Source organism: Manis pentadactyla, chromosome 9 (assembly GCF_030020395.1).
Source record: "Manis pentadactyla isolate mManPen7 chromosome 9, mManPen7.hap1, whole genome shotgun sequence".
NCBI classification, from domain to species: domain Eukaryota; kingdom Metazoa; phylum Chordata; class Mammalia; order Pholidota; family Manidae; genus Manis; species Manis pentadactyla.
Window position 1 is genome coordinate 36,451,737 of NC_080027.1, and position 19,154 is coordinate 36,470,890.

The following is a 19,154-nucleotide window of genomic DNA, read 5'->3' on the forward strand; positions in this document are numbered from 1 at the left end:
TAGCAAACAGGGAATTCCAAAGCTGCACCTACTCGGAAGCCATGAACAAGGCCTGAAGAATGCTGTTCACATAGCACGTGTTGCCCAGATTGATTAAACCAATCTTGCCGGTGTCTGACTTGGCCATGAGCCGGGGGTAGAAGCCAGCCAGCTCACTCTTCTGCGAGGTCCAGGCATCCTGTCCCAGCAGCTGCTTGATGCGGTCCTCATTGGGAACATGGAGATCCTATGGAGGGAACAAGCCAGCAGGACAGTGGAGAACAGGGTCAGCTCTAAAAATATCACCTCCCCTGAGAAGCCTTCTTCAACCACAGCCTACCCCACACTTACCCAAACACACCAATCCTCAAATGTTCTAGAGAGATGTGTGAACAGCCCCTGCTTCCAAACTCATTCTAGGTTCTCACTGTGACATGTGGGCCTTCTACATGATCTTTCATGTCACCACTGCCTTAAGAAGGTGGTAAGATCCCCATTTTATAGAAGAAAAAATCTAAGACTCACACAGAGAAAAGAATTTTCCAGGGACACACACACACACACAGTAAGCAAAGAATCTGTGTGTTCTTAGAAGAGCCCAGGATATGACAGACTCCAAGCAATGAGAACACCAGCCCACCAGCCAGATCCAGCAGGGTCAAGATCTAAGTCCTGCTCCTGACTCTTGTCCTCCCTGGTTGTCTGGCTGTGGTTGAGTGGAGCCTCTCCGACTCTGTCAGCTAACCTCCCTGGGCCTGTTTCTTCACTAAACTCTTATCATCTATCACTTTGGCACTCTACTTCCATGGTGCTTACACACAAAGATGCTCCCCATTTTACCTTCAACTTTTAGGTTTGCAGAGTCAGCTTTTTAATTAGTCACTCCCCACCCCAGAACTTGATCCTACAGACAGGATGGTGGGATGACCAGGGGTCTGAGGTAAGGGTCCTTGGTCAAAGGCTTGAGGATTAGCATGCTTTCCCACTCATTATCCTTTTACATTAAAGCTGTACGTGAAGGAATATTACCAAGTACTAGTTCTAATTATATATTTTAGGGAAAAACACCTAAGCATAATACAGAGTTCCTTAGTAGATTTAAGCAACATTGTAACAATTCCTCTGCCCTGTTCTTATTTCCAGATCATGAGCACAAAGATTCCTACAAGGCTGGATTCCTACAAGGCTCCAGAGCCTCACACCAGATTAGCCCTGATAGCCCTAGTCCCCCAACACACTCCCCATAGCAAAATAGTGTTTAACACATTCGCTCACTCATTTCCCGTGATCATCAATCAGATAATGTATCTGATTAGTCAGTCACCTCTCACAGATAAAAAATACAGGAGCTGCTAGAAGAAAGAAAAGAAGTATCTTCTAGTCACTATCTTCTTAGTCCCTTCTTTTACCCCCTATTAGCCCCTATGCAGTCCCCACGCCACACAGTAAGGACTAGAAGGCAGACAGACAGAACTGCACACACGCACATGCATGCACACACAAAAGATGCAAAAATACCCACAGTGGAAAACACCAAATGTCATTTTTCCCAAAGAAAGAAACTTTATCCTCTCAGGAAAATAAAACTGCCAAGTAACTCTCAAACTCCTGATATTACTAGAAATATGATTACAATGGCTCCCTTGGCAAGGACCACAGCTCCCAGGGAAACTGGGGAGTATGTCAACCAGAAGGATGTGAGAGGACTGAACACATGTGAAAGAATCTTATAAACAATAAAATCCTATGAATACTTTGTGGCCTTGCCTCTCAAACTGGCTTGCACCAAGAGGTATTCAAAGCCACCAGACAAATGTAGCTCATCTTCGTGGGGCTGTATTCTCTAACATTCAAGGGAAAAAATATTTATGTTAAAACAAATATTTTTAAATATGAAGTATATAGTGGAATCTTTGAGGTAAAGTGAGATTCTAGAGCAACTCTGAGATTGTGTCAGGCTGCTTGGGGTAAGTCCCTTCCTCTGCAGTCAAGTACTTCAGATGAAATGTTTGCGAAGCCCAGATCTGCTGGATTAAGCAGGGTCACTCGGCATCACTCAGACCAGTTTTCAAGGCCCTCCACTCTGCTGACCTTTCTGACCTCCCTTCCACTCCACTGGCACTACCGCCAAACTGGACCAGCACGTTCCCACTCACATCCTTTCCGTCCAATTCGTCGGGAGTGGTCTCCTCCTGCCAGTCCCCGTCCCTCAAGGTCTAACTCCTACACCCCCTTCTCCAGAAGACTTCCCAGGATCTTCTCATCTAGTATCCCAACACTGTCTCCATGTGGCTTATAAAGCTTAACTCCCTACACCTAGTGAACCAGGTATTTGCAGACTCACCTTGTCCCTTGGACTAAGCCATAGTCCCTGGTGTGCAAAGCCTGGGTCTCACTCAGTGTTCACTGGGCCCAGAGATCCAAATGACATGGTCTCTTCCCACCAGAAACCCTCAAGCTGGCAGGAAACAGTCACTTCCAAAAAGTGGAAGTCCTGTCTCCTCTGCTTATCCACCTCCAGGGACAGGGAGCTCATGATTGAACAAGGCAGCTACTTCTATTACAGGTCAGCTCTGACTAGTAAAAAGCTTTCTCATGGTAAGCTGGGAAAACTAAGAGACCCAAGTAAATGCCAGACATTTTATTTGTTGTATCTATAAATTCTCACCATGGTGGATTGATCCTTTGTGTTTTATAATTTTTTAATTATACACTCATCCTTAGTAGATCTTTACCTTTGTGGCTTGAAAGCAGTTTCATTTCAGTTTCCCATGGTATTTCAAGTTTATGAGTACTTTTAACATCAGTGTCACAGCTTAACCCCAAAGATGATAAAAATTTGAAAACCTAACCCCACAAGAGCAGGCCAGTGATTACAAATGTCTTTTTTCCCAATCCAAAGCCCAGACCAAGCCAGGAAAGTTTCCTTGATGTCTATTTGGGTGTGTATATTTTTCTAAAACACTCTTTGCCAGTGGTAAAGGCTTTTTTGGGAGCTGGCTTCCATGGGCTTCTTGGCACTAACTTCCTGCTGGGGGCAGGCCTAACGCCTCACCTCCTGTCCCCATCAGCTCAAGCCCCTTAGTGACTGAGGTGGGCCATCTCACCTACCTTCCCTGCCCACCCCAGGGCAAAAAATGCATCATCTCTCACTTACCATTCTGGAGTTCAATTTTCTCTTCCTTTTGGGCCCCTGGGGATTCCCCATTACTTTCTTGCAAGCTCAGCTATGTACTTAGAAAGATGTCTGTTATGTTTTAACAAGTATTTCTAGGTATTCTGCAGTAGAACACTCTTCAGGTTACCTATCTGCTATGCTACAGAAACGGAAGTCAGATCAGAGGTTCTGAAAGGGCTGCCACCTGCCTGGACATGGTTCACCCTCTCTAGCAGCCACTGGGAAAGGGCTCAGCAACCTGGGCCCCGGCTGTGTCTCTCACTACCTCTGTGACTTGGCACAAGTCACCAAACTTCTCCAAGTCTCATTTTCCTCATCTGTGAAACAAGTAACAGTACCCACTTCACAAGTTTTCTGTAAGCATTGGAAGACAAAATACAAGGGAAAACACTGTCAAATGTGGCACTCTCTACAAATGTTAGCTATTGTCCCAGCAACCTAACAAGCCCCATTTAGAAGCCCTATCCTCCTTGCACCCTCCTCTCTAACTGAAGAAGCTCTCTCCCTCCTCTGGTTCCCCAGTACTCTTGGGCCAACCCTCAAAGGCATTGCCTAAGCTGCTTATGTCAATTACTTCTAAGTCTGTCCCTCCACTGGGCTGCAAGTTCCTCAGTGGAGGAGACTTAGTCTGCCTCATCCTGTGCCCCCAGTTGCCAGCCGGTCTGACACAGAGCAGGGCGTCAGTAAAGTCATGTGAACAGTTGTAAACACTCCCTGCTCTGGAGTGCTCAGTCTTCGGGGGGACAGACACACAGACAGTGACAACATGTGACAGAGGCCTGCACTGGGGCCCAGAAAGGCCCTGACCCAGCCTGGGGGAAGAGGAGGTACCCAGAGTTGTCAGGGAAGGCTTCCTGAGGCAGGTAACACTTGAGCAGAGCCGTAAAGGGCAGGGCTTAGTAGGAGGATATGCTATCTAGGCAGAACAAGAGAAGGGTTTAGTTACAGAAAATGGCATATTTGAAGGCTCAGGGCAATCATGAGAAAGGATCTGTGGGAACGGCAGGTGGCTCTGCGTGCCTGAAGCACAGGGTGGGCTGGGGGAGGCAATGGGAGACAGCCAGGGACCATATGATAGGGGCTGCCACTAACCTGTACTATGGCCTTGTCAGAACAAGGTGAGGGAGCAGTGGGGGAATGTCTCTCACCTTGATGGCCTCCATGACAGGCTCATACAGATCCGGGAAGCCTGGGAACCGGAACACCATGCAGTGGACCAGCTCCGCCAGCTGCTCCAGGCAGCTGGTCCCCGAGTTGGAGTCCTCCTTGACCAGAGAGGCCACCATCCGGGGGATGTGGGGGAGCAGCTGTGAGGGCAGAGCAGGGTTAGGCTCAGCACCTGGCTCCCCGCCCAAGACATGGGATTTGGGTCAGTGCTGAAAACACCACAGCTCCCGGAGGCAGGGAGGTCTGCCCACATGGGGCTCTGAGCTCTGCAGACAGGTGACTTCTTCTACAAGATCGGTGACCTTGGATCCCCCACCTCAGTCTCATCATCTGTTAAATGGTTTAATTCCCACCTCACAGTTGAGCAAAGACTGGAGTCCAAGCGCCCGCTGTTAAGCCTCAGCCAATGGACCTGCCCAAAGAGCCTGAGGGTGTGTGACAGCAGAGCTCCGCTGCCCACCCAGGAGAGAGGCCGGGACCGCACTGGAGCCAGTGGGTGGGCAGCCCTGGCAGAGCATGGGTGGCAGCCTCCAGGAGCAAATGCCACCATTCTTTCACCAAACACATGTCAAGGCTTCATCATCACAATGAATTCATACAGCGATTATTATCCCCATTTCATACATGAAAAAACTGAAGTTGGAGTGGTTCTGTAATTTGCCAAGGACTTCGCCATGGGTTGCTGCAGAAGCTGGTATTTGAACCAGGTCTGTGAATCCAAAGCCCGTTTCTTTCCTCTGTGCTACAGAGTGTTAACTTTCAAGCCCAGGGGGTCCCAGAGTCAGGCTACAGAGACTGGGAGCAGGGGACCCAGGAGAAGGGTGGAAAGAAAGAAATATCTATTGAATCCCTAGTATGTTGCAGGCTCTTAACAGTCATCATATCCTGGAATCCTGTCCTACCACCCCAAGGGCTTACTGCTGTTTCAGGTTCTGGGACATAAGTGCCTGGCCCAAAGTCACCACATCTGGCAAATGGCAGAGCTGGAACTCATAATCAAGCACCTCAATCCCTGATTCTGTAATTTTCCCCACTGCAGCAAATTGGGAAGCAGGGAGGTTCTGCCCCAACCAGGAGCTATGAGAACCTAGGGCTCCATCTGCGGGTCTGGGCAAGGCAGGCAGGAGGAGGGCAGCCCTCCAGGGCTGCAGGCCATCCTTCCCAGAGGAGGACCCCAAAGATGGCAGAAAGGGCCCTGGGCTGGAGGCCAGGCCACCGGGTGCTGGGTGCAGCAGGGTGTGGGAAGGACGCTGTGTCAGGAGTCAGATCAACCTGGCCAGAATTTGCCCGATACCACTCAGCATCTGTGCGTCTGGGACAAGTGACTAACCTCCCTTCAACTGCAGCTTCCTCAACTGAAAAATAGTGAAATTGATAGACCCTCCCCTCTTGGGTCTGTTCTGGGAGTTAAATGAATGAGTACATGCACTGTTTTTAACACTGGGTAGCACTGTGCCTGGCACATAGCTGGCACCTGAGGAATATTAGTTGTCACTATCATAGGCCTGCCAGTCTAATGTGGGCCCAGAGGAAAGCCATACAAATTCTCTGGCCTATTTCCTATCTGTAAAATGGGGCCTCAAGTCTCCTCCAGCCCTAAATCCAGGACTTTGAGGTCTTGGGCTTCAAGCCTCAACCACCAACATTGACAGCATGCCTGGCCTCCAGCCAGACCAGTGGGGGAAGCAGGGCTGCACATCCTTGGGACAGCACACAGAAGCCCTTACCAGGTGGAAGGCCTCATGGGAGTGCTGGAAAGTCAGGAGCATGTACTTGAGCACAGACAAGGCGGCTCCCCGGACAATGGGGTACAGAAGCTTGGAGAAAACCTGAAAGAGAGTCACTGGTCAGGAGACCCCCAGACTTGGGCTGCCCAAGGCCAAGTGCAGCCACAGGCCTAAGAGGAGGTCAGAGACACCGGAGTTGAAGTAGCAGACCCATGCGGGAGCAAGAACATGGAGCTGCTCACAGAACTGGGTAGTGAACAGATGGCCAAATGGACATTAGACAGATACCTAATGCATGAATGGATGGACAGACCAAAGTGACAGACATACATTCTTAAATGTGCAAAGGAAGGAATGGGTGAGAACCTGAAGCCCAGAGAGGGGCAGTGAACTGTCCCAGGTCACAGCAAGCTGGGTGGGAGCCCAGATACTTTACCTCCCAGACCTGCACTGCCCCTGGCACTAGTCTAGTGGGCAAGGCCAAAAGCTGGGGCTAGGACAGGGGCCTACCAACCTTCTCAATTTTGGCGAGTGAAACCTCAATCAAGATGCTGAACTTCTTAACGGCAGCCAGGCCCTTCAGTAGTGCAATGATCCACTTGTCAATGTTCTTCCCCAGGGGCCATGACACCCAGTCGATCATCCTGGTGAGGGGAGTGACAATGACACAAGGATCAGGGAAGCCCAAATGCCTGGGTGGGGGTAGCCTGGGGACTAACCATAATGTCTTGAGACCCCACACTGACTCCCACCTGCACAGGGCAGGCCTGGGGTCTGTGGAATGAACAAGACACCTCTGAGACCTGCAGACAAGCCCAGCACAGACATCTCACAGGGACAGGGGCTCCCAGCCCAGCAGGCAGGGAGCTAGGCCCTCTCAGTACCCAAAATCTCACCCCCACATGATGGGCTGCAGTGGCGGAATGGGGCTTTCACTGCTTCTGCCTGGACCATAAAGCCCAATTGCAGGAGGAGCCCTGTCCCCAGGCCATAAGCTCTGGCTCCAGCAAACCCTTACTTGTGACCTGGAGCAAGTCACTTAATTCCCTCTAGCCTCAGTTTCTTCCTCTGTTAAATGGAGATAATACCTACCTCACAGGATTGTGGTATGGATTAAAACAGATAACAACAGCTAACACATAGTATTCACTCGGCACCAGGCACTGCTCTATCTGCCTTGCACATATTAATCACCCAGAGCCCCACAGCACAATGCCTGGGTGCACTGAGCATCAAGTTGCCACACCGTAGGTGCTCCAGAAAACATCACTTTTATCATTATTTTTATGCCCAGTAGGCTGTGCTATAAAGAGGCAGAACAAGGAGAGAATGAAGAATACTAATTATGGTAACTATAGCTACCACAGCACTGTTCTAGGCACTTTACACATATTACCTCATCTTATCTAATTTAATCCTCACAATAATCCTGTAAGGTGGATTCAATTATAAAACATTTTATAGTTGAGGAAGCCAAGGCAAAAAGAGTCTGAGTAACCTTCCCAAAGCTACACAGGCAAGAAGAGGTAGAGCCAACACTTGAACTCGGGCAGCTGACCTCTAGAGCCCATGCTCTTACCAACTAAAGACAAGGAATCCAGGAAGGCCCAATGGAGACGGTGGATCTGCACACGGGTATGGAAAGAATGGCAGGGGGAGGCATGCCAGATGGATGGGGTCTGCAGAGCCAAAGGCCTGCAGGTAGGAGGGTAGGAGGCATATTCTGAGATCACTCGAGGGCAGGTATGGCTAGATCACAGGTGCGATGACATTCAAGTGAGGTGGGGGATGCGCAAGAGCTCTGTGAGCTGAAAAGCTCCCAAACTCCATTATCATACTTACCAAACTCAGAAAGCACTTTGTAAAGTACTCTCGCTTTCTATTATGACCCCATGGAAGCCCAACAACTTCTTATGCCACCTTTGCTATTACAGAGCAGGTAACTGAGGCTCAGAGAGTTCACTGACTTTTCCAGGGTCACACAATTGGTACTCAGCCTGAGAATATCACTAGGGCAAGGCTCTCTGTGTCTCCCACACCCAGCCCTGGACTAGGCACAGGGCAGGGCTCAAAAAGGATGGATGAATGAACAAGCATGAGGCCCTAGGTCCTCTGACACCAAATGTAGCCCAGCAACCCCACCCAGCAGAAGGGACTTCTAGAAGGGAGAGAGACCTGACCATCCCCCGGCCCACCTGCTAATGGCGGTCAGCATCTGGGAGTCCGTCACGCTGTCATCATTGCTGAGGTTCCGGACAATGCCATCCATGAGCTCCAATGGGAGGTGCTGGACCACACTGGCCAGGGCACTAGATGGCGGTTCCTCCTCTGGAACAGGAGGCTAGGCTGAGCTTATTTATCAGGGCAGGTAGGCCCCTGCCTCCCCATCACCCACGCCCTCATGCTGCCAAGGAGCTACATTAGGCCTCTGCAAAGAGCTTATCACAGCTACCTGTTAGCCTCCTTAGAGCATCCCAACGTCTGATCCCATCTTAGCTCATTCACTCAATAAACCTTCACTGGCACTGCTTTGAGCCCAACCCTGTGCTGGGAACAGAGAAAAGCACTGACCCCCAACTGTGTACATATGGGCAAGGCCTTTAGACGGGGTAACTGGAGCTGGCAAGAAGAGGTAAGAGGGCTATGTGACACAGGGAGAAGTGGGACATTCTAGGCAGAACCACATAAAGAACACTCTAGAGGTGAGAAAGAACATTTAGTTCCCAATTGGTTGTCCAATTATATAGACCCAGGTCCTTAAACACCTGGCCTAGGCTCTTTCTCCTGCCTTTCCTTTCCCTGGAACAGCCCTATAATCATGGACAGCACAGATCTTATTTCAGACATTTTTTTTCTAGGCCAAGTTGCACAGCTGTCAATGGAAGGAACATTTTAAGTTTCAGAGTTGACATGTACAGGCTCCATCACATCCCTGGAACTTCACGTCTGCCTGCCCAGCTCTCAAGACCTGGCTCAGAAGTCAACACCTCTATGAAACCCACCTGACCCAAAGGGCATGATGACCCCCTTCCTGTTGCCTCACTCAGCCCCCTCGTCCTCCTTCTGGACAGACTGATCCAGGTGCATCCTTCTCTCACACCAGGCAGTCTGCGTGCCCAGCACCCACCACAGGATAGGACCCATCGAAGGCACTCACACAGGCCTGCTAACTAAGGAAGAACAACACATTCCCGCACCCGTGTTAGCCTTTCGCACACTCACACCACACCTCTACGCGGGCACGTCAAGCAGAAGTCTGCACCCGCGGCGCACACGCACCTGTGCAGGAGATGACGTTGAAGAGCTCCTTGAGGCAGGGCAAGATGGCAGCGGGCTGCGCGCGCCACAGCTGCGCCAGGAGCCCGCTCACCTGCTGGGCCTGCTCCAGGAACTTCACAGCGCCCTCCTCGCCCTCGGCCGGGCAGCGGAAGCGGCCGAGGCAGCGCACCAGCTGCTGGCAGAAGAGCAGGCGGTGCGGGCCGTCGGGCACGCAGCGCGGATGCCGCGCCAGCAGCCGCGCCACCTGCGCGCAGACTGCGGGCCCCGGCCGCTCGCACACGGTGCGCAGCACTTCGCGCCGCAGCAGCGCGTACACCTCGTCCGCCGCGGGCCCCTCGGGCAACAGCTGCAGGCCCAGCTGCACGCAGGCGAGCGCTCGGGCGCCTGGCGGGCCGGCGCCGCCCTGCAGCAGGCGCAGCACCCGGCGCGCGCTGAAGAACTCGGTGAAGACGTCTGGGTGGTGACGGCCGGCCACATGCAGCAGCTGGCAGCCCACGCGGCGCGGCAGCTCGTCCGCGCCGCCCACGTAGAGGCGCGCGCCCAGCGCCAGCAGCGCCAGGCACTGCTCCCGCTCCAGTGGCTGCCGCGCCGCCTCCAGCACACGCCGCACCAGCCCTTGCTTCACGCTTGCCGGGTATGACGACGTCATCACCGCTTCCAGGATCTTGTCCATGGCGGCCGCGCTGCGGGGGACAAGGTGCAGAGTCACACACTACCCGACAGGTGCAATTCCCCCTGTGGTCCCCTGTGTACTGAGGCTTGGGCCGAGCAACTCTGCCTTTCTGGACCTCAGTTTCCTCATTTGTGAAATAAGGAGAGGATACCTACTTCACTGGGAGATGCGATGCCCGTAAATCAAAGCACATGCCTGCCACATAATAAGCCCCAGTGAGTTGTAGTTACTCCTGAAGAGCGCCTTTAATCTCATACAGGCAACATATGAGCCTTTCCGGCTCCTCCCACCTCTTTGCTCTCTGATCCCCAGGCCTCCCTGGTGACTTAATTCACTCCTGGAACAGGTAGGAGCTGGATTTAGAAGCTGTTATCCGGAGTCTTAGCCAAGTCATGTCCTGTAGGGGAAATGAGCCTGGACGGACACACACACACACACCTCCAAGGAAGAGGGGCCTAGAAATGAGCCTGGACAGACACACACACACACACACCTCCAAGGAAGAGGGGCCTAGAAATGAGCCTGGACACACACACACACACACACACCTCCAAGGAAGAGGGGCCTAGAAATGAGCCTGGACAGACACACACACCTCCAAGAAAGAGGGGCCTAGAAATGAGCCTGGACAGACACACACACACACACCTCCAAGAAAGAGGGGCCTAGATCCCCTTAGGGGCCAAAAAGGGCTTCCCAGCATCCCTTACAAACTTTATGCTGCCTCCATCAACTTCTTGCTCTTTCTTAAATGATGTAAACCTTTCCAAGATACCACTTCCCAGTGTATGTTTGTCTTGCCAATGGGTTTCAGCCCCAGGCAAGTTCGCTATGGATTCAATGTGACCAAAGAAATGGCAGTAGAACATCCTTGGGGTGAAAGGGTTATACCCAACTTTATTTCCAGGTGGCAGGTCAGTCACTAAAATCCCATTCACTCAGAGCGAGTCTGTATGCAGCAAAATGGTCTCTGCCTCTGGGCTGCTCTGTCTGCACAGCCGTCCTCTGGGCCCCTCTGTCCACACAGTTGTCCCACACAGCCATCCTCCGGGCCTCTCTGCACAGTCATCCCACACAGCCGTCCTCTGGGCCTCTGTCCTCGGCACTGCCACTACTCCAGCCCCTGCTCTGCTCCCCTGCAGCCTTGCAGCCATGCCACTGTGTCACACGCAGAGCTCTTTATATAGAGTCACGAGCCATGTATTTATTGCCCACAGGTGTGCAGTGAGCTAGTCAACCACAGCCAGGTGAGAATCCTGGCCACAGGAACTCTCATTTTATCCACACTCCACCCCTCCAGGATTCTCCCCTCTCAACCTATGTGCCCTTACTCCTCTGCAATGGTCCCTATGCAAGGAAGCTCGAACATTGTTCTCCAGCCTCTCCAGCAAAAAGTCTTGCAGACACACAGGCCAGACTCGTGGCTCTGTCTCTGACCTCTGCCTCTTTAGTCTTAATGGCTGGAACTGCTGCTCTGGTTTCAGTTGTTGCCATAGCTCCAGTAAGATCCTATTTGGCTTCCCATCTGATTTCCTTCCATCTATCTATTCCTGGCCGTATCAAATAAACCCACATCTGGGTCCTTGTAACCTTCATGGAGCCCCTTAAATTCTTCTTGTGAGTCACCTTGCATTTTGTAATTGCTGCCTCAAGGCGGGCTGCCCTGTCAGGGAACACAGCTTTCCCATCTCTAATCCTGACAGAACAATTCCATCCACCCCTAAGTCCCACAGCCACCGGCTCAGCCTGAGTGTAGGGGCGGACCATTGAGTGCTCCACCATCTGGGGAGGGGGCTGCTCCTCTCCTTGGGGGACTTTGAGCTGCTGGGTCTTTATTTTCTTTACAACCACTGGGCATGCTTTCAATACAGGAGGGGCCAGTGCCTCCAGCACCACCCCTCCATCCTTCCCCAGATCCTCCATTTCTGGGGCTGATGGCAGCTTTCTCTCCACTCCCCCAAGTGCCTCCTCTGCTACAGTGCCTTGCAACAATGCCAGCTGTCTTCAGAAGGTCTCTTACCTTCACCTCAATGCTTCGCAGCTGACGTTCTCATGCCACATCCACCTGTGCTTCCCTCAGGAATTCATCTTTTTCCTTGATGGCCTCTTCCTCCCTCAGAACACCTGGCAGCGCTGCCATCTCGTCTCCAATGGCACCTTGCTGCCAGCGCTCTCTTACTGCCTCCTCTCGTAACAATGCCATCTCCTTCAGAGATTCTACAGAAGTTTGCAGCTCACGTTCTCATGCCACCTCCTCCCGCATCAATGCCAACTCCCTCCTCAGGGAAGCCACTGAAGTCTGCAGCTTGCATTCTCATGCCACCATTTCTTGGGTCTCCTCTGTAGACCTCTTTAATACTGAGAAGCAGCCAACCCACAGTTCCCGCTACCTCACAGGCACTCTGCTTCTCAAAGGATCTGCTTACTATACCAAGGGCCACCCCTACAGCCTCAGGTGTCACCACCACTTGCCTCCAGTCCTGGGGTGGGGCCCAGTCCTCTAGGAGGCAAGCCACCTCAGACCACATACCCCCTGGGGGACAATCCACTGTCTCCCCATTCACAGGGGCACCCCACTGAAGCACTCCTCCCATAAGGGCAGCCTGTCTTTTTCCTTGGTCAACAATGAACCCTGCTGACTAGGCCAATTGTCTTGCCAATGGTTTCAGCCCCAGGCAAGTTCGCCATGGATTCAATGTGACCAAAGAAATGGCAGTAGAACATCCTTGGGGTGAAAGGGTTATACCCAACTTTATTTCCAGGTGGCAGGTCAGTCACTAAAATCCCATTCACTCAGAGCGAGTCTGTATGCAGCAAGCTGGTCTCTGCCTCTGGGCCGCTCTGTCTGCACAGCCGTCCTCTGGGCCCCTCTGTCCACACAGTTGTCCCACACAGCCATCCTCTGGGCCTCTCTGCACAGTCGTCCCGCACAGCCGTCCTGCACAGCCGTCCTCTGGGCCTCTCTGCACAGTCATCCCGCACAGCCGTCCTCTGGGCCTCTGTCCTCTGCGGTGCCACCACTCCAGCCCCTGCTCTGCTCCCCTGCAGCCTTGCAGCCGTGCCACCGTGTCACACGGAGAGCACTGGGAAGAGCCCTTTATATAGAGTCAACAGCCATGTATTGCCCACAGGTGTGCAGTGAGCTACTCAACCAGGGCCAGGTGAGATCCTGGCCACAGGAACTCTCATTTTATCCACAATGTTGTACTTTTTGCCTGAAACATCCTGTGTCCTAAGACCTCCCTCCACTACAAGCACACACTTATACAAGCAGGAAAACTCCTATTTTCCTTCAAAGCCCATCAAACACCCTGTCCTCAGTGAGAGCTTCCCTAGACCCCCAAGCACAAACTCATCCCTCACCCTTTTCTTACAGCCACCTGTGCATCTTCCTCCATGACAGCTGTGTTCACACAGTGCCAGGGTTGCAGCAGTCTGGATTCCTTCCCCTGAAGTACAGCTTCTCTGCGCTCCCGCTCTGCCACTGGGCCTGGCTCCAAAGCCCAGCACACTCAGGCCCCTACCTGCCTCCCAGGCAGCAGCCCCTCACTCCTGGATATGCTCTTCCTGCCACTGGGCCCTTTGCATATACTCTTCCCTCTCCTTCTTGCTGGGCTCACCCCCCGCAGACATCGGCTCAAACTCACTTCTTCAAGGAAGCCTTGCCTGACCTCCTTCTCTGGGCCAAACAGCCCTGTTAATTTCACAGCATCCTGTTCTTTATGGTACTTAACAGGACTCCTTCCTTGGAGTCAGCCTCCTCTGCTGTACTATATAGGTTCCTGAGGGCAGAAACTATTCCACGTTTAATTCACCATGGTATCCCCACACCTAGCATATAGAATTTGGTCGGTGAGTAAATGCAGAATACAGTGTGAGTTACTGCTTCTTTATTTCTCTGAGCTGTAACAGCCTTCCCTCTGCCCTTCCCCTCCATTTGGGTCTCTTTCCTGGAAGCCTCTGTCCCAAGCTGACCCACCTTGACTCCTGATTCTCATGCTGGTTCACATAGATACAGTTTGCTCTCTTAATATCCAATTTTCAGCTCCTAGAAGGCAGGGCCACTTCTTTGCTTCTTTGTATAAACCCACTCCAGGCAGGATCCAAAACAAGGCTAGCATATAATACCTGTTTAAACTTATTGGCTCAATAAAAACTATTTTGAGACCTGAAGTTGGTGTAAAAATAAGCCATAAATTTCCTCCATGAGGGGCCAGAAGCTTCTATTCAGAACCACAAATACTGTGGAAACCAACTATGTGCCAGGCCTGACAGAGACACTCCTGTCTTTGTCCTACCTCTTAGCCAAGACCAAACCTTCATTACTGCATCCATTACAATACCATGAGCCTATTTGCCTAAGACTCTGTCTGCCTGACCAGGCTAGGAGCTCCTCAGGGCAGGAACTGAGGCTTATTTCTCAGTGGCTGTCATCTCCCATGACAGTCACTGCAAACTGAGTGCATCTGAAGAGATTACTGTGGGTGTAGTCAGAGTACAGATCAGTGGTTCCCAAATGCTGGCCTAGCTGCCTCAGAATCACTGGGCACTCAACACAAGATCAAACGCCAGGCCCTACTGCAAGCCCCCTGGCACAGTGTTTTAGACCCTTTTTTCACTCTGAATGAGATTCATCTGGGATGCATTCTACTTACCATCCAGGTTACTTAAGCTCTCTGAGCATCTTTTTCCACTCAGCAGGTCTGTTGTGAAGATAAAGTCCTTAGCATGGTGCTGGGCACAAGGAAGTAATCAGGAAGTGTCAATTCCCTCCACTTTAGAAGCAAAGTCCTTGCCCTTAGGAGCTTCCAGTCCAGTGATAGAGTCAGTGTTGGTAAAGAGTGCTGACACAACGCATAATCTTAAAAGTGCCTTTAAAAAACTGGTCTCCCTTCAGCCCTTGTCCTGTCTTTCCCAGGCAGTGCTTGTGACAAAGCAGTGGCTGTGACCAATGCCCCTTGCAGACCATCTTCCCAAGCCCCTACCCCTGCTCTCCAGGCTAATTGATCTAATATGTTTTCAGCCCAGGATGCCAAGAAATCCTGGTACTCAGGCAGCCGAGGAACAAAACCCCAATCAATGAAATCTTGGCATCACGTGCAGAAAGAGGACCTGGGAGCAGGCAGAAATGGAGTTCTGGGGCTAGGGAAGGCTCTGGAAGAGGACAGAAAATCAGACTAAGAATGAGGAGTCCTGCATTCTAGTGGGACCTTGAGAAAATCTTATTCTAGTCCTGCAATTCATTGTGTGAATTTGCACAGATCACATCATAAGCCTCTTTTCTGTAAAACAATGGTAAATGATACCAGGTTGAACCACATGAAAGTGAAGGATCAGATGTTGGCAATTTCATATCATTCTCCCTAATACCTACCACATGGTGATTTATGCCTGGCAGGCAGGAGCTCAGTCAGTGAAGCCATTCTGTGAGGGCTCTGATCGCCCAAGGCCAGCCCTGCAGCTGCTGCAGTCTGGGGCCTGGCCACTACAGGCAAGCCCTGCCTCCCTACCCCCACTCCCACACAGCCTGTCTGAGGTCAGTTGTCACCATCGTTACCAACAAACCCACTCAATAACATCTTGGATACATTCATGCAAAAGGGTGAGTCTGTTTGATCTCACCTGACCCCATTACGGGCCACAGAAGGGAGGCAGGACAGGCCTGCTTTCCCTGTGGCATGAATGGGCAAGCTGAGGATCAGCAAGGAGGGGCATGGCCTTGCCAGGCTGGGATTAGAACCTGCACTCAGCCTCCCTGAGGGAGGCAGCAGCAGACCGCCAGCATTCCTAGGGGAGGCTTACCCCTCTAGGCTCTAGACATGGAGATGACAGGTCAGCACTGGCTGTGACCCAAGCAATGGCTGCCCTGCACCAAACACAGCAGCAAACAGCAGCTGTGTCCTCCCTTTTCGGAAAAGCCTGCATTAAAAGCACGAGACCACATTCTCTGCTTCAGTCACCAGATGACCTTGGTTGAGTCCCCGTCAAGCTCCTCAGCATTCTCATCTAGAAAATGGGGACCATTCCGGGCCTGACAAGTAATAGCCCAAGGCATAAAAATGATGAGGGCTGGGGAAGTCATGAGTCTATTCTTGGGCCATCTGGCACTCAGGGCTGAAACAGACTATGTCAGGAAAGAAGACAAGAAGATGCATGCTCCTGATTTTGCTGATTCTACAAAGAATTTCATCCATTAGCCTTCAATGCCAACTTAGCATTTCCACTGTCTCCACCTGAGCACCACCAACCCCACCCCAAATCAGCTCCTCTTTTATTCTCGCCTGGACTAGTACAGTATCCTCCTAGCCAATCTCCTCATTCCCTCCCTCAATCCATCCTCCAACAGAAGCATGTGTACTACAGGAGAACAGAGTCTAGGCTTTGAATCTAGCCCAGCCACTACCCACCCCCAGTGGCCATGGTCTTGAGGTTGGTGCTCTTTCACCCCTGAGTGCCAAAATGGGAGATGATCACCTGCCCACTCCTTAATCTTTCCCACCTAATGTTGCAGCTCCTCCCCAAGCCCTTGGCTTAGACCTCTCACTGCAACAACAGTCCTGCTCCAGGGCACACAATATGCACACAGGAACATCACAGTCCCTCCCCTGGAAGGCCCAAATCTTTTATCTGTCACTCTCCAATGACCCTCCAAATTTCTACTGTGTATTGACAGATCTCTGTTCCGGCATGGTGAAACTAACTCTTCTCCATCACCCACAAAGCACCATGTAGGTGTGGGGGAAGGGGGAAAGGGAAGAGGGGGGGCATATATACACAATGCCCTGCCCTGTCCCTAAGCCCTGGGTGCCAACTCAGGCTTCCTCATCCCTCCCTCTCTGACCACCCTATTAACATCGTCAGATTAATCTCATTAGACAATAAACTCCATCTGGCCACACCCCTGCTCAAAACTCTCAAGACTCCCCATCCCCTTCAGGATAAGATCCAAACTGCTGAGCCCAACATTGAATTCCTTTCTATGACACTTAGCTGATGTGGGGCAGGGGTAGACGTGAACTTGATAAATATTGTTCCATGATGAATCTACAGGAATTTGGGCAGTGGCTTTTCCTGGTTAGCCACGTTTTTTTGGTGATGTCCTCTGCTGAGAAAGGGCTTCTCCCTCTTCTCTTCTGGCAAAGTCTGACTCATCCTTCCATGCTCAAGTGGCATGCCCCCTTCTCTTGGGAGCCTTTCCAAATCCCCCTGGAGTCCAAGACTTCAAGCTCTGGCTTCCCAAAACCGTCGTCGCTTCTCTCATCCCTGGGCAGTGACACTGGATTCTCAATCCACCCACTAAACTGAGATCTCCACTCAGTTTAAGGTAGTAAGTAGGTCCAATCCCCCCATCTGTGCCCAGTGCCCAGCACAGGCCAGGAACAGAGGTAAAGGGGTGCTGAGTGACCAGTGAGTCATGTGCCAATAAGACAGATAAAACCAAGGATACGACCAGAAAAGCACCTTCCAGGGACTGGCCTAACCCTGCCCCCTCGTGTGCCCAGGTCTGGTCTTGCATATTCATAACTCCTGAGACTCTGAAACATCAGCCAAGAAAGCCCTTACAGAGGTCACTGGATGGGACTGAGACTTTAGCCATTCTAGAAATGACTCAAACAAACAAAGCTGAAGAAAAAAAAAAAACTGCTCCTGGTTAACCATCAGGTCAAAGCTCACACATTTTCATGGGGTAGGGGAGGGGTTCACTCAATCTCTCCCTACCCCAGAGCATAGCACCCCTCCAAGCCCCAACTTTGCATCTAAGAGCCCTCATCTCTGACCCTCAAATGTGCAGTCTCCTTTCTTTGATTACCCTGGGTGCCAGAGCTGGTTGGGAGGCACCAGGCTGTCCCTCCCCACACCCAAAAGGGCCCTCTATCTCTGCCCCCCAGATCACTGGACAGCAGTGTATCTCTGAATTTTTTAACTTCTACCCAAGGCAGCCTTGGGAAAGAGCCGCCTTGCCCTACTACTAGTAGGCCCTCATCTGGGCCATCAAAGTGTCTCTTAGAAAGAAAGGGGAAAAAAGATTTTACTGGTAAAAAGCAACTGTTCTTTTACTGAAGGGGAATGGGAGAAGAGAAGTGGGGCAGGGGGAAGTATACATTCGTTTCTCAGGAACCTACCACACTCATTCATCCTTGCTGGGGGCCACCCTTCACATCCCTCCAATGGCTGTGTCCCAACCCCCACCCCAAGCTTTCTGGAAAGGCAGGCACCAGACTAACACATGGGGGTCTCAGGTTCACAAAGGCTCTTGCAGGGGGTGTATGCCTGGGCAAGGATGCTGACAATATCTTAAGTCCATTACAAGTGGGGGCAGCTTCATGACTCCCGCCCCTCAGTCTATGTCCCACCTCAGCCCCACCCTTCCCTCCAGTTTTACCAGTACACTCGAGCCTAGCACAGGCTGGAGCTGCGAACCTCACGAAAGGCCAGCAAGCTTCACAGTTCTGGCGCGGGTGTCCTCAGCACTGATGGGAGCGGGATCACCCCTGACGAAGGAGGTACAGAGAGGGGCAGCTACTTGCCCAAGGTCACACAGCAAGGCCCAGGATGCACCCAGACCTCTTGCCTACCAGCCCCGAACTCTCAGAGCCCTTCGCACTCGTCCAGGGCTCTCCAAACGCTAGAGTGCACACACGCCCCCGGCCCCCTTACCTCTGGGACCCCAGTGGCGCCTGCCTCAGAGGCGGCTCCTGGAAGGGACGCTCAGGCCTGGCAAGACTAGACTGGGCCAGGCTAGGTCAGGGCGGGTCCTCTGCTCCCCCCACAGTGGAGATGCCGTCCGCCAGGTCCCAGACGGCAGGATGCTGCTTCCCCTACAAAGTCCAACCTCCCCACCCAACTCTGCACAAGCCTGCACCCAGGAAGCCCCGACTCAGCAGCGCGGCCGCGGGGTTGCGGGACCAAGCTCAGGGAGGGGCGAGGTGCGGGAAATGGGGCGGAGCCCAAGCGGGGGCCACCGAGAACTGCCACTCAGGCCGCGTCCCCTTTAAAGCCAACCGACCTGAGCACTGGCGGGGGCAGGGTGGGGAGCTGGACAGCTCACTGCAATGCCTCCTGGGAGATGGAGTTCATGCTAGGCGAGCCGAACCACAAAGAGCCCAGAGAGAACTACAAGTCCCCGAGCGCAGCGCGCGGGTCCTGGGCC

General features: G+C 52.2%; 1 protein-coding gene across 1 annotated transcript in view; it reads right to left on the reverse strand.

Annotated features, from left to right (window-relative positions):
* USP35 (ubiquitin specific peptidase 35) overlaps window positions 1-19,015 on the reverse strand; it is a 51,679-nt gene extending 32,664 nt beyond the window's left edge. The window contains exons 1-7 of the mRNA XM_036895508.2: window positions 18,662-19,015; window positions 9,331-10,013; window positions 8,247-8,379; window positions 6,566-6,695; window positions 6,052-6,153; window positions 4,306-4,464; window positions 33-226 (exon numbers count right to left, since the gene is read on the reverse strand). Coding sequence (XP_036751403.2) covers window positions 33-226; window positions 4,306-4,464; window positions 6,052-6,153; window positions 6,566-6,695; window positions 8,247-8,379; window positions 9,331-10,003 — 1,391 coding nt within the window. The 5' untranslated portion in view covers window positions 10,004-10,013; window positions 18,662-19,015. The remainder of the gene's footprint in view (window positions 1-32; window positions 227-4,305; window positions 4,465-6,051; window positions 6,154-6,565; window positions 6,696-8,246; window positions 8,380-9,330; window positions 10,014-18,661) is intronic.
* Window positions 19,016-19,154: the final 139 nt, after the last annotated feature.